This window comes from Hydra vulgaris, chromosome 12, assembly GCF_038396675.1.
Source record: "Hydra vulgaris chromosome 12, alternate assembly HydraT2T_AEP".
NCBI lineage: Eukaryota > Metazoa > Cnidaria > Hydrozoa > Anthoathecata > Hydridae > Hydra > Hydra vulgaris.
The window spans coordinates 27,418,730-27,433,500 of NC_088931.1; the positions used below are offsets into that span (position 1 = coordinate 27,418,730).

Consider the following 14,771-nt stretch of genomic DNA (forward strand, 5'->3'; position numbering starts at 1 on the left):
TTAGCTTTTTAATAAAAGATATTTAAAAGATATAATAACAAATAAAAATTACAACAAATATTTAATCCTTTTTTCGCAATTCATAAGTCTTTTTTTCTTGCAGCTTCTGCACTTGTGATGGTAGTGGTGATATGTGGTGTGTTGTGGTGGCGATGGTATTTTATTTGATGTGCTCAATTTCATTTGGTCCATGGTGATTGAGTCAAGTGCTACTTTGCTTTCCTGTGGTTTTTGCAATAGTTTGGCAGTTATTGGATTTAGTGTGAGCTTTTTTTTTTGTAGAATTTTTAATTTGTTTGGAAGCTATTTGATTTAGTGCGTGCTTTTGATTTCTTGGTGTAATTTCTAGAGCACGTCTATATGGGGAGCTTGTAAGATCAGCCGCCTGAGTTGTTCGTGATCTTCTTTTTTTGTTTTTTACTTCAAGTGAAACCACTGGCAAAAGAGACAAAGTTGAAACTGAAACATGACATTTTAATTTTTTTTCACTTGATTTATCTGTAGATAGTTTTGTCATCCCATCTATACTTTCAGATGACTGAAGATTGTTTGAAGGACCAACATCAGTAAATGAAGAGGCTGTAAAATCAGAATCAGTGAATACATTTATGTCCAAAGGCCACAACCCACTTGCCTGAAATCCTTTCATAGCAATTCTCAATGATGCTGCCTGACTATATGCGTCACCAAATAATTCTGCAACTTGCCAAGTTGTTACTGGTTGTGATATATGTGACCGCATCCATTTTCACATAGCTTCATCATAGTATGTACCAAGTGGTCCAAAGAACGCAACGTCTAATGGTTGCAGTCTGTGTGTAGTATGGGGAGGTAGTGATACCATACGCACTCCAGCATTTCGTGCTAGATATACCGCTGCCAAATTTTTTGAATGTGTAACATGACCATCAAGTATCAACAAAACTTTTGATTGTTTTAAAGGTTTAACAACTTTAATGAAATGATTGAGCCAATCTAAAAAACCTTCATTTGACATCCATCCTTTCTCTTGAGTACTAAATACAGTTCCTGGAGGTGCACCATTTGTTATTTCTGGCTTCATTCTTTTGCGTTTATATATTAACATTGGTGGAACATAAAATCCTGCTGCAGATACACAAACTAAAGCTGTTACTGAATTTCCTCGTTCACTACTAGTCAAAATTCCAACTCGGTTTTTGCCCCTTGCACTAATAATTTTTATCTGACCATCTTGTACTGTTGATAAACTAGTTTCATCCATATTACAAAGTCTGTCTGGAGTTAACTTTTCTTCCATGTATAACTTTGAAAGTAAATTAAAGAAAGATTGCACTCGCTCTTTATTAAAACCTTGTGCACGTGCAATTGATGTTGATTCAGGCCCACGAAGCAACAGTTGTGGGTGCCTTTGCATAAATGCATAATACCACTTTTTTCCTGCCATTCGTGTTTGTTTGTTAAAATTATGTGTGATGTTGTTAGCTTCCGCAATATCAAATGCTAGACGACGAAGATCATCAATCCTTAATCCAAAGTACATCGATTCTAATAATAAACAGTGATCAGCTAGTTCTGTTTCAATTTCATTAGGTAAGGTGGTAAGTCGACCATGAAATTTCACATTTGCAACAGCAACTTTGTTTTTTTCATTTATATGCCTTGACAAAGTTGCTTTTGGAATACAAAATTCATAAGCGGCTTCATTTAAGCTGATTTCTCCTTGTTTTATTGCTTCAACAGCCTTTTTCAAGTTTTCTACTTTCCATTTTCCATATTTTCGTGGTGTTTGCATCTAAAATAAAAGCAAACTACTATGAAGATACATAAGGAGAGTTTTATAATCTTATTACAGGCTTATTTTTTCATATATTTATTTGTTATTCATATATGATTAAGTTAATTATATACTCATTATATAATCATTATTTTTCATCATTTTTGTTTAGTTAATCATTAGCTATATAAATCAAAATCTATATAAACTATATAAAGTTTGCAACTTTATATATTAACTTCTATATACAGTAAAAAACTTATGCTGGGTATATACTTTATGTTGTCTTACAAGTTTATCCGTTAAATAGAAATGTATAACTTTTGTAAAACTTTTACATTTTATTTTTTACTAAAAGATAAAATGATTTGTTAATTAAAGTATACGATGTTTACAATCAACTTTATATCCTTAGACTATGACTAGACTTTAGACTATGAAAAAAATTTTGTGAAAAATCATTTCATACTTTAAAGCAAGACTAAATACCAATTCCAAAAAAGCAACAAATATCTAACAATAATACTATGTCTATTAAAGAAATTCCCTTTAAAAAATATTATATAGTCGGACTAATGAAATTTTCTGATAATTCGGACGTCAAGTAGCGTGTTATGAGATGACATCGTTTCAATTACGGTGTCACGTTAAATAAGTAGACCGTTAAATAAGTAGACAAAATGATACTCTGCGCATGCGTTAGTTCACGGATACCTATTTAACATATCAAGTCACGTTAAAAAAGTAGACCGTTAAATAAGTAGACAAATTGAACAGTCGAGGCATTTTTTGTTAACCCAGACAAACAAATTTAAAAAAACATACGTTAAACGACGAACTTTAAGTCAAGCGAATTGTTATTTCTCGGCATTTTGATAGTGACAGTTTACTACTTTTAATATTTAACTCACGAAGTATATTCTAGTCGAAATTTATATCTTTTTAGTATAGTATGGCAAGACATATATTTTTAAGAAAAGCTTTTTTCTTTTCTTAGGTCACTGGATAACTGCATACTGGATAAGTATACTACAATAAAAGACATACTTTAATGATATCAAATAAAATAGTCATCTCACGAGCAAATTAACTGTAATTACTAAATAATTTAACTGCGCATTTTAGCAAAATGTTTCACGTTAAATTATCTATCTAACAACTGTATTTATTTTAAATTTAATGTTTAATTAAAGAAAAGTTCCCACTAACAATTAAATTTTTCGATTAAAAGTAATTGTTACTTGATCGCACGCACATAAATAGTAAGAAAAGTATTCTGATATTTTCACAGAAGAAAAGAAGAGGACTTATTAATTAGTGTCTAGCTTTTTGTGTGTGTTAATTTACCTTTCCAAGGCCGAGAAAGCCACTACAGTCGAGGAGGCAACTTAAGTTGAGGTTACAACCCTCTCTGAACTCTATAACACCGAAACACAAACCATGACGGGCAAGGCTGTTTTGTGGAGAAACAAGTTGAGCGTGGTACTACGTGGAACTTGGAACTTCTTGATTAAGAGGCGAGCGTTCTACCACTACACCACTATTGCACTACTGTTGAATAATGATTTTAGCGGTGTTATGTTATATTAAAAAGACATTAAAGAAACGACACACTTCATGCTAAACTAAAGCTTTATTTTGTAAATAAGATCAAAAAATTCTTACACAATATAAACAACAAAATAAAATAACATGGTTTCTGTGTCCTTTTGAAAAAATTTAACTTGGTTGAAACTTGGACATTTTCGGAAGAAATTCGATTTTCCACATGGAATTACAAGCCTATATAATATAGAAATATAGTATAACATAAATTGCATAATAAAAATGCAGTGAAAAAAATTTAAATAATAAATACCTGCTTTTGTGCCAGAAAAGTATTTAACAACTGCATTGATCAATATATGTCAATGAATTTATTTACAAAATGAACTCTAAATTTGTACCAGAAAAATTTGAATCTTTGAAATGTATGAATGTTAAAAATGCTAAAACGTTTACGCCATTTACAAGCCAGAATAGTCTAAACTATTACAATATTCTATAATAAATTTATCAAATATCTCATTAAAATTAAAAATAAAATACCCATATTTTTAAATATTACTCTTGTCGTAGTAGAAGAACTTATAGGTTACTGCTACAAAAACAAACGCTTGTAAGTAAAGAGTTTAATAACAATAGCTATTAACTATATATCAATAATCCTAATTGATATAATAAATAACTGATAAGATTAAAAAATAAACTACAAAGTAAGAAAAACAAATCATCATGCCAATAACGAAATAAAGAAGAAGCAATAGTTGACCTAAATTAACCATTTATATAACTTTAAACGACTATAAGACATATACAAACATAAAATAAATAATCAACTTATTAACTAAAATTTTAAATATACTAAATAACTAAATTAAACTAAATTATTAACTAAAACATAAGATACATAAACAAATCGACGATAGAAAACAAAAAAACTTTTTTATGTGTATTATGTCACAAAAACTAAAAAAACCGCAGGAACAACAAGATACATAAACACTAATGATGTAGCAGGAATTATAATCCATATCCAGAAAAACTTGAATGACAATCAATTATTATCATTTTGTCTGCACTTACAAAAACGATTGCAATCAATAGAAAAGGCAGACCTTTTATGACCACAATCATTTCCATTTGGTTGCGTTTGACAATCCATTACTTCGACAATTAAAGGACTGCTTGTTTGACAATTCAAGGATGAACGTGCAACTCTGTGCACTATCAATGGTATATCATCTTTATGTGAACAAATAAAAAGTGAATTTGTAGAACTGATCTCACTTCAAATGGAAAACAACATCAAAGGACACATTACTTAAAAGCACCTAATGTGAATTTCTAACATTGATTATCTGTATAAAACTGTAATTTTCTGAAAAACCACCTGAATTAAAGCAACTAAAAATACACGAACTTCGAAACCCAGATATTTTAGGAAACTGATATAACAGCAAACATTGTGCTGTATCTATCAAGGAAAACTTACTCAAGCCAGCCAGATGGATTTCTTAAAATATCTAAGGCTTTTTCTTTAGACTGTGTTGACAATTTTGAATAAAAATTACTGGCAATAGTAACTGCACAAAAAACTTAAGAAAACTTTCGAACTTCTGCATTCACTTTTTTTAATTATACTATCAGATTTAACACTTTCTACAACACTATCAACTGGCTTCTCTTCTTTAACTGCTAAAAGTTTGTTACTATAAATATAGTTACTATTACTATAGTTTTTATTAGTATTATAATTGCTAGAAGACGTAGGAAAAGCTTTCACTTCAATAACTTTTATTTTCTTTCTTTCTAGATCATACATTAATGTGGATGTAATCTTTAATGCCATGGAAGTAGATTTTGTATTTTTATCACATGGTTTTTTGTTTATATGCATTTGGTCAGTGATTTCCAAACAATAATTATGTACTCTCAAAATATTTGAAGAGATAAAACTTAGATTTTCTTCCAAGTAAGGCTTCATATTGGGGATAGCTACAGCTGATTTCCAAACTTTACCATTAAGGGACACAACAGCTCCAGCTGGCTTAAAGTCGGTAATTATAGCAGGTCCGAGCCAATCATGCTCCATACGGTTACCTTTGCAACCTATCTTTTTGTAATTTTTCACTAAATCCTTGCCATCTATTTTAAAGTTAAATGACTTGAAACCGTTTAAATGTTTTTTATCATGGTACTTTTGTATTTTTGCAATACGGGAATCCATTATTTCTTGATTCTGTGATTCAGTTGCATTACTTTCTGCAATGTCAGTACTATCATCATTAAAATCAGGATCATTACCATTAAGAGCTAAAGATGGAAAAAGTGTTGCCTCCCTGCCAAACATTAAAAATGGAGTGAACTAAGTTGAAGATTGTACACATGTATGGAGACCAAAAAAAACTGGTTCTAATAAAGTATCCCAATTATCTTGGGATTCTTTAGCTACTTTTGAAAGATCTTGCTTAATAATTTGATTTGTTCTCTCATCTTGTCCATTTGTTTGTGGATGATAAGCAGATGTTATTAAATGCCTAATATTAAAAAAATAAAATAAAAATTCATTCAAGCTATTTAAAAATTCTCTACCTCGGTCTGATAGTACTTTTTTTGGAGGGCCAAATTGATAAAACAAAGTAACAAGACACTTAGAAACAAAAAAAGCAGATTTTTCTGGTATTGAAAATACTTCGACATGCTTACTCCAAAGGTAAGTAACAGTTAAAATGTATTTATTACTTTGTGTTGTAAGTGGAAAGGGACCAATGAGGTCTATACCTAAAAACTCCCACAATTAGATGACCTTAATTGGTTTCAGTACTGGAGCACAATTTTTAATCTTCTCCATGCTCTGGCACTTGTCGCATTCTTTCACCCATTTAGTAATATCACTAACCATACCTAGATAACATTATGCAAACAATATGATAAGCATTTTGTGCTGGAAAAAATTGTTATTATAATTACAATTACATTAAGTTAGAAAATGAACCATGTTGAAAATCATTTATAATGCAAAGAAGACAATTATTATATGAGAAAATTTGATAAAAAATATATCCAATTGAAATATTTAACCCTGTTACCTAGCTAATAAAATACACTTTTTAGCTTAATTCTTGTGTTATTAAGGCCAATATGAGCTCCATGATTAGAGTCGTGCAGACCTCTAAAAGCATATTTTTTTTCTTCATCTGTTAAAAGAGCTTGCAGCTTATTAAAAGCAGTTACATAGTACAGCCTTCCACCTAAAAGAAAAAAATAAAAAACAAGTGTTCCCACACTTTCATCAAACTATTTTAAAACTAATGTTCATTTGAAGACTAGTTTGCAGAATTTTGTTTGCAATGTTTACATTTGTATACCAAAGATGTATGAAATGGTTACTTTTGAGTACTTGTATAAGTTTATGCAATATTATTCATTGCAGAACTATTTCTGTAATGTTTAGAATGGTATATAAATTATATGCAATCGTTTACAACACATGTAAACATTGGTAAACACATGTGACATGTGTATGCAAAACGTGCATGCAACGATTACTCTTTTATATGTTCATTTGAAGATTATTTATTTGCAGAATTATAACTGCAATTTTTACAATCGTATATAAATGATACGCAAATGTTTACATTTGTATACAATGTTTACATTTTATCACAGATTAAATTCTAAATCTTTAAAAAAAGTTAAAGTCCAAATACAAAATTACTCTTAATATTAATACATACCAGTAAACTGAAATTTTTAAGAATATTTTAGAAATGATATACGCTGTTTTAAACTCATACATTTCTTAATTGTTTCATCATAAAGATATTTTTAACATCTTCAACAGAATAATCGTGGTCAGCCATCTTTTTTGTTTATAAGCAATGTTTAACGCTGGGTTTTAGGATCCCAAATACAAGTTTTATTGTTTTTACGCATGCGCAGAACTGTTTGTTTACTTATTTAACGAGCTACTTATTTAACGCGACAACGGTGTCGCGTTAAATAAGTAGCTCGTTAAATAAGTAGACAAACAGTTCTGCGCATGCGTAAAAACACTGAAACTTAAAATTGGGATCCTAAAACTCAGCGTTAAATAAGTAACATTGCTTATAAACAAAAAAGATGGCTGATCACGGTTACTCTGTTGAAGATGTTAAAAATATCTTTATGATGAAACAATTAAGAAATGTATGTGTTTAAAACAGCTAAATCATTTCTAAAATATTCTTAAAAATTTCAGTTTACTGGTATGTATTAATATTAAGAGTAATTTTGTATTTGGACTTTAACTTTTTTTAAAGATTTAGAATTTAATCTGTGATAAAATGTAAACATTGTATACAAATGTAAACATTTGCGTATCATTTATATACGATTGTAAAAATTGCAGTTATAATTCTGCAAATAAATAATCTTCAAATGAACATATAAAAGAGTAATCGTTGCATGCACGTTTTGCATACACATGTCACATGTGTTTACCAATGTTTACATGTGTTGTAAACGATTGCATATAATTTATATACCATTCTAAACATTACAGAAATAGTTCTGCAATGAATAATATTGCATAAACTTATACAAGTACTCAAAAGTAACCATTGCATACATCTTTGGTATACAAATGTAAACATTGCAAACAAAATTCTGCAAACTAGTCTTCAAATGAACATTAGTTTTAAAATAGTTTGATGAAAGTGTGGGAACACTTGTTTTTTATTTTTTTCTTTTAGGTGGAAGGCTGTACTATGTAACTGCTTTTAATAAGCTGCAAGCTCTTTTAACAGATGAAGAAAAAAAATATGCTTTTAGAGGTCTGCACGACTCTAATCATGGAGCTCATATTGGCCTTAATAACACAAGAATTAAGCTAAAAAGTGTATTTTATTAGCTAGGTAACAGGGTTAAATATTTCAATTGGATATATTTTTTATCAAATTTTCTCATATAATAATTGTCTTCTTTGCATTATAAATGATTTTCAACATGGTTCATTTTCTAACTTAATGTAATTGTAATTATAATAACAATTTTTTCCAGCACAAAATGCTTATCATATTGTTTGCATAATGTTATCTAGGTATGGTTAGTGATATTACTAAATGGGTGAAAGAATGCGACAAGTGCCAGAGCATGGAGAAGATTAAAAATTGTGCTCCAGTACTGAAACCAATTAAGGTCATCTAATTGTGGGAGTTTTTAGGTATAGACCTCATTGGTCCCTTTCCACTTACAACACAAAGTAATAAATACATTTTAACTGTTACTTACCTTTGGAGTAAGCATGTCGAAGTATTTTCAATACCAGAAAAATCTGCTTTTTTTGTTTCTAAGTGTCTTGTTACTTTGTTTTATCAATTTGGCCCTCCAAAAAAAGTACTATCAGACCGAGGTAGAGAATTTTTAAATAGCTTGAATGAATTTTTATTTTTTCAATATTTAGGCATTTAATAACATCTGCTTATCATCCACAAACAAATGGACAAGATGAGAGAACAAATCAAATTATTAAGCAAGATCTTTCAAAAGTAGCTAAAGAATCCCAAGATAATTGGGATACTTTATTAGAACCAGTATTATTTGGTCTCCATACATGTGTACAATCTTCAACTTAGTTCACTCCATTTTTAATGTTTGGCAGGGAGGCAACACTTTTTCCATCTTTAGCTCTTAATGGTAATGATCCTGATTTTAATGATGATAGTACTGACATTGCAGAAAGTAATGCAACTGAATCACAGATTCAAGAAATAATGGATTCCTGTATTGCAAAAATACAAAAGTACCATGATAAAAAACATTTAAACGGTTTCAAGTCATTTAACTTTAAAATAGGTGGCAAGGGTTTAGTGAAAAATTACAAAAAGATAGGTTGCAAAGGTAACCGTATGGAGCATGATTGGCTCGGACCTGCTATAATTACCGACTTTAAGCCAGCTGGAGCTGTTGTGTCCCTTAATGGTAAAGTTTGGAAATCAGCTGTAGCTATCCCCAATATGAAGCCTTACTTGGAAGAAAATCTAAGTTTTATCTCTTCAAATATTTTGAAAGTACATAATTATTGTTTGGAAATCACTGACCAAATGCATATAAACAAAAAACCATGTGATAAAAATACAAAATCTACTTCCACGGCATTAAAGATTACATCCACATTAATGTATGATTTAGAAAGAAATAAAATAAAAGTTATTGAAGTGAAAGCTTTTCCTACGTCTTCTAGCAATTATAATACTAATAAAAACTATAGTAATAGTAACTATATTTATAGTAACAAACTTTTAGCAGTTAAAGAAGAGAAGCCAGTTGATAGTGTTGTAGAAAGTGTTAAATCTGATAGTATAATTAAAAAAAGTGAATGCAGAAGTTCGAAAGTTTTCTTAAGTTTTTTGTGCAGTTACTATTGCCAGTAATTTTTATTCAAAATTGTCAACACAGTCTAAAGAAAAAGCCTTAGATATTTTAAGAAATCCATCTGGCTGGCTTGAGTAAGTTTTCCTTGATAGATACAGCACAATGTTTGCTGTTATATCAGTTTCCTAAAATATCTGGGTTTCGAAGTTCGTGTATTTTTAGTTGCTTTAATTCAGGTGGTTTTTCAGAAAATTACAGTTTTATACAGATAATCAATGTTAGAAATTCACATTAGGTGCTTTTAAGTAATGTGTCCTTTGATGTTGTTTTCCATTTGAAGTGAGATCAGTTCTACAAATTCACTTTTTATTTGTTCACATAAAGATGATATACCATTGATAGTGCACAGAGTTGCACGTTCATCCTTGAATTGTCAAACAAGCAGTCCTTTAATTGTCGAAGTAATGGATTGTCAAACGCAACCAAATGGAAATGATTGTGGTCATAAAAGGTCTGCCTTTTCTATTGATTGCAATCGTTTTTGTAAGTGCAGACAAAATGATAATAATTGATTGTCATTCAAGTTTTTCTGGATATGGATTATAATTCCTGCTACATCATTAGTGTTTATGTATCTTGTTGTTCCTGCGGTTTTTTTAGTTTTTGTGACATAATACACATAAAAAAGTTTTTTTGTTTTCTATCGTCGATTTGTTTATGTATCTTATGTTTTAGTTAATAATTTAGTTTAATTTAGTTATTTAGTATATTTAAAATTTTAGTTAATAAGTTGATTATTTATTTTATGTTTGTATATGTCTTATAGTCGTTTAAAGTTATATAAATGGTTAATTTAGGTCAACTATTGCTTCTTCTTTATTTCGTTATTGGCATGATGATTTGTTTTTCTTACTTTGTAGTTTATTTTTTAATCTTATCAGTTATTTATTATATCAATTAGGATTATTGATATATAGTTAATAGCTATTGTTATTAAACTCTTTACTTACAAGCGTTTGTTTTTGTAGCAGTAACCTATAAGTTCTTCTACTACGACAAGAGTAATATTTAAAAATATGGGTATTTTATTTTTAATTTTAATGAGATATTTGATAAATTTATTATAGAATATTGTAATAGTTTAGACTATTCTGGCTTGTAAATGGCGTAAACGTTTTAGCATTTTTAACATTCATACATTTCAAAGATTCAAATTTTTCTGGTACAAATTTAGAGTTCATTTTGTAAATAAATTCATTGACATATATTGATCAATGCAGTTGTTAAATACTTTTCTGGCACAAAAGCAGGTATTTATTATTTAAATTTTTTTCACTGCATTTTTATTATGCAATTTATGTTATACTATATTTCTATATTATATAGGCTTGTAATTCCATGTGGAAAATCGAATTTCTTCCGAAAATGTCCAAGTTTCAACCAAGTTAAATTTTTTCAAAAGGACACAGAAACCATGTTATTTTATTTTGTTGTTTATATTGTGTAAGAATTTTTTGATCTTATTTACAAAATAAAGCTTTAGTTTAGCATGAAGTGTGTCGTTTCTTTAATGTCTTTTTAATATAACATAACACCGCTAAAATCATTATTCAACAGTAGTGCAATAGTGGTGTAGTGGTAGAACGCTCGCCTCTTAATCAAGAAGTTCCAAGTTCCACGTAGTACCACGCTCAACTTGTTTCTCCACAAAACAGCCTTGCCCGTCATGGTTTGTGTTTCGGTGTTATAGAGTTCAGAGAGGGTTGTAACCTCAACTTAAGTTGCCTCCTCGACTGTAGTGGCTTTCTCGGCCTTGGAAAGGTAAATTAACACACACAAAAAGCTAGACACTAATTAATAAGTCCTCTTCTTTTCTTCTGTGAAAATATCAGAATACTTTTCTTACTATTTATGTGCGTGCGATCAAGTAACAATTACTTTTAATCGAAAAATTTAATTGTTAGTGGGAACTTTTCTTTAATTAAACATTAAATTTAAAATAAATACAGTTGTTAGATAGATAATTTAACGTGAAACATTTTGCTAAAATGCGCAGTTAAATTATTTAGTAATTACAGTTAATTTGCTCGTGAGATGACTATTTTATTTGATATCATTAAAGTATGTCTTTTATTGTAGTATACTTATCCAGTATGCAGTTATCCAGTGACCTAAGAAAAGAAAAAAGCTTTTCTTAAAAATATATGTCTTGCCATACTATACTAAAAAGATATAAATTTCGACTAGAATATACTTCGTGAGTTAAATATTAAAAGTAGTAAACTGTCACTATAAAAATGCCGGGAAATAACAATTCGCTTGACTTAAAGTTCGTCGTTTAACGTATGTTTTTTTAAATTTGTTTGTCTGGGTTAACAAAAAATGCCTCGACTGTTCAATTTGTCTACTTATTTAACGGTCTGCTTATTTAACGTGACTTGATACGCTAAATAAGTATCCGTGAACTAACGCATGCGCAGAATATCATTTTGTCTACTTATTTAACGGTCTACTTATTTAACGTGACAACGGCAACTTTTGAAGTTCCATTCTGGGCAACATAGGACCATGGTGTTGTAGCAAAATATTTACATACAAGTAACAACTTACGATTTAAGCTCTTAATATCACATAGACTTGAAACCCTTAAAATTTAAAATTTTAAAAAAATTATCATCAAACTCAATATCGTTAAGCTTCTGTAATCGTTTAAATGCAACGATAAAATTAGATCGCAAAAATTTTTTTCTTTAAAAAAAAGTAATTTTATTCACATACGTGCAGTTTTTAAGTTTAAATACTAGAAGTTTCAAAAAATAAAGAAAATTATTTTCTTTACAAGAAAAAATATTCATGAAAGTAGAATAAGTTCCAGTTTCTAAATAAAGCTAAGTGTTCCAATTAAGGAGCTGTTTCAATTTCGACAACTCTCCCCTAATTTATTTTAAATGACAGTTTGTTATATATAAAAATTAAGTGTGTGTGCTATTTAGAGTAGAAAAAAAAGTATATAGGAAAGATCGCAATCTTCAAGATTCGTTTAAGATTTTTTGTTACTACTTTTAATTAAAAGTGAAGTTTAAATGGATGATATTAGGCTAGAAGCAGATATTATTTTAGAAAGTGGAAATGTTAATAGACAAGTTAATCGTCGCAGAAATGAAGGAGATACGCTTAGGCGAGATGAAATTAATAACCGACAAAATGCTAGAATTGCTGCTAGATACGAAAGAATGCATTGTATAGCAAGAAATAATTCCAGAAACTATTCCAGATAATAATTATTTAGGAGAAATGAATTATATTTGTCAGCATTGTGGTGCTAAGAAATTTCCTGATAAAACACAATTTTTACATTGCCATAATGGAAAGGTAGTTTTGTCGCAACCTTCATCATTTCCGCAAGATATAGAAGATTTATTTAAAGAAAACTATGCAGATGGAAATGCCAATCCGAATTTTTTTAAATATATTAGAAATTATAATGCCTGTCTTTCTTTTGCTTCATTTAAAGCTTATGTAGTTCAATGAATCATGGGCTGCCATGTTTTAGAATATGTGGTCAAGTTTTTCATCGTATAGGTAATCTTAGGCCAAATCAAGATGTTCCGCTGACATAATGTCAACTATACATCTATGATTCACTTGCAGCGGTAAATTTTATAATGTGACAAGGTGGTAATTATCTTTGCTTAAAGATTTAATGTTTCGATTGCAAAATATTATTAGTGAAGAGAACCCAACGGAGAAACAAGTTGAGCGCGTACTATCAGGGACGTGGTGGGGATTGAACTCGGAACCTCTCGCTTTTTAAAGCAAGCGCTCTACCACGACGCCACTACCGCATATAGTATACACATACTCTTGAATTCCTTTATTTTTTTTTTATTACTTAAGAGTAAAATATACTGACTGATATTGCTTCATTTTTTACCCTTTTAGATTGTGTATTGTAGTCCAGATTCTTTATTAAATTACAATTTATTGATGTAAATAAATATTGTTTTATTTTTGATAAACAAAATCAAGAGATAGAGCTGGGCAAGATGAAATTAGTCATTGTTGAAATGTAAAAAATGCTGCTCGGTAAGCAGTAAACTTACTTGCCAGAATTCAGTGTCAAGTAGTGTTAATGTTTGTTTATTTGATTTTAAACACTTTAGAACAATACTAAGAATGAGTTTTACTATTTATAGTAACAGTTAATAACAGTTTTAAATTAAAAAGATTCTAAATTTTTTTATAAATTAAAATCAGAACCTTAAAAAGTAGACATTTATTTATAATATATAGATATTTTGAAGATTTAATACGTTCGTTTTTAGTAGAATTTTAGAAAATTGTCCATAGAGAGATTTTTTTTAATTTAGTTTTTAAATCAGAAAGAGTATAAAAAGAATCAATATTTAGTAATACTATTTATTTTAAAGATGGGGTGTACGATTTTGAGATTTTTGTTATTAAACAAATTAAATCTAATTAAAATGATTAAACAATAATAAAAATTAATTAACAAGTGAAATAAAACTTCAAACAAAAGTATCAAAAAATTGACAATATATTTTAAGTTAGTGCTACTTCAATTTAGTGTTACTTGGTTACTTAGTTGTTACTTGTCTTTTCTGGACTGTTTTGATTATTCTAAGTATTTCAAAATTTAAAAACTGTTGAAAGATTCTGTCAATATGTCATCTCATAATAATTGGTATAAAAATATTAAAATAAATAAAACTAAATTCAATATCAAAATGCTTTTTAAAATTGTATATGTTTTCACAATATTTGTGCGCTTCACGTTACTTGTTGTCAAAACAAGAATTCTTCAAACTATTTATCTATTTAGTAATGTATAATTAACGTCTTTCTATTTAGAAAAAAAAAAGCTGGTTTTCGGTTTCGAGAAAACTGAACAAAAAATCTGTTGATCGGTTGCGGTTTCCAATAGTTGTCAAGCCCTTCTAAACATTCTAATACAGGTATCGCAATCTGCAAAAATGAGAAAATATAAAAATAATACGTAAAAATGAATAAAGGTTAAATAAAATTCAATAAAAAATTAGAATAATTTGCTAATTTTGCAACAGATTTGATATATGGTTTCCAAGAAAGATCGGAAGTA

The 14,771-nt window shown here is 29.1% G+C and overlaps 3 protein-coding genes across 6 annotated transcripts; 1 reads left to right on the plus strand and 2 right to left on the minus strand.

Moving 5' to 3' along the window:
* LOC136088618 (uncharacterized) lies at positions 1–2,397 on the minus strand. 2 transcript variants are annotated; one of them, XM_065812770.1, is made up of 2 exons: positions 2,226–2,397; positions 1–1,774 (listed from the first exon to the last, which is right to left on the minus strand). In XM_065812770.1, the coding sequence occupies exon 2, from the start codon at positions 740–742 to the stop codon at positions 203–205; it is 540 nt and encodes a 179-aa protein (XP_065668842.1). In that variant the 5' UTR covers positions 743–1,774; positions 2,226–2,397; the 3' UTR covers positions 1–202. The 2 variants fall into 2 exon arrangements, with proteins under 2 accessions (XP_065668842.1, XP_065668841.1); XM_065812769.1 differs by having other exon boundaries at positions 299–1,774.
* Positions 2,398–3,374: 977 nt separating this feature from the next.
* LOC136088619 (uncharacterized) lies at positions 3,375–7,194 on the minus strand. Of its 2 annotated transcripts, none has more exons than XR_010642324.1 (4): positions 7,036–7,194; positions 6,388–6,549; positions 3,615–3,784; positions 3,375–3,538 (listed from the first exon to the last, which is right to left on the minus strand). XR_010642324.1 is itself a non-coding variant. In XM_065812771.1 (4 exons), exon 3 carries the CDS (start codon positions 5,646–5,648, stop codon positions 4,866–4,868), a length of 783 nt encoding a protein of 260 aa, XP_065668843.1. In that variant the 5' UTR covers positions 5,649–6,202; positions 6,388–6,549; positions 7,036–7,194; the 3' UTR covers positions 3,375–3,538; positions 3,615–4,865. The 2 variants fall into 2 exon arrangements, 1 of the variants encoding a protein (XP_065668843.1); XM_065812771.1 differs by having other exon boundaries at positions 3,615–6,202.
* A 175-nt stretch (positions 7,195–7,369) lies between these two features.
* LOC136088620 (uncharacterized) lies at positions 7,370–11,202 on the plus strand. 2 transcript variants are annotated; one of them, XR_010642325.1, is made up of 4 exons: positions 7,370–7,545; positions 8,032–8,193; positions 10,793–10,962; positions 11,039–11,202. XR_010642325.1 is itself a non-coding variant. In XM_065812772.1 (4 exons), exon 3 carries the CDS (start codon positions 8,929–8,931, stop codon positions 9,709–9,711), a length of 783 nt encoding a protein of 260 aa, XP_065668844.1. In that variant the 5' UTR covers positions 7,373–7,545; positions 8,032–8,193; positions 8,379–8,928; the 3' UTR covers positions 9,712–10,962; positions 11,039–11,202. The 2 variants fall into 2 exon arrangements, 1 of the variants encoding a protein (XP_065668844.1); XM_065812772.1 differs by having other exon boundaries at positions 7,373–7,545; positions 8,379–10,962.
* The last annotated feature ends 3,569 nt before the right edge of the window (positions 11,203–14,771 follow it).

Coding starts and splice junctions, on each gene's coding strand:
- LOC136088618 (XM_065812769.1), bottom strand. CDS start 1,774: ATGCAAACACCACGAAAATATGGAAAATGGAAAGTAGAAAACTTGAAA.
- LOC136088619 (XM_065812771.1), bottom strand. CDS start 5,648: ATGTTTGGCAGGGAGGCAACACTTTTTCCATCTTTAGCTCTTAATGGT.
- LOC136088620 (XM_065812772.1), top strand. CDS start 8,929: ATGTTTGGCAGGGAGGCAACACTTTTTCCATCTTTAGCTCTTAATGGT.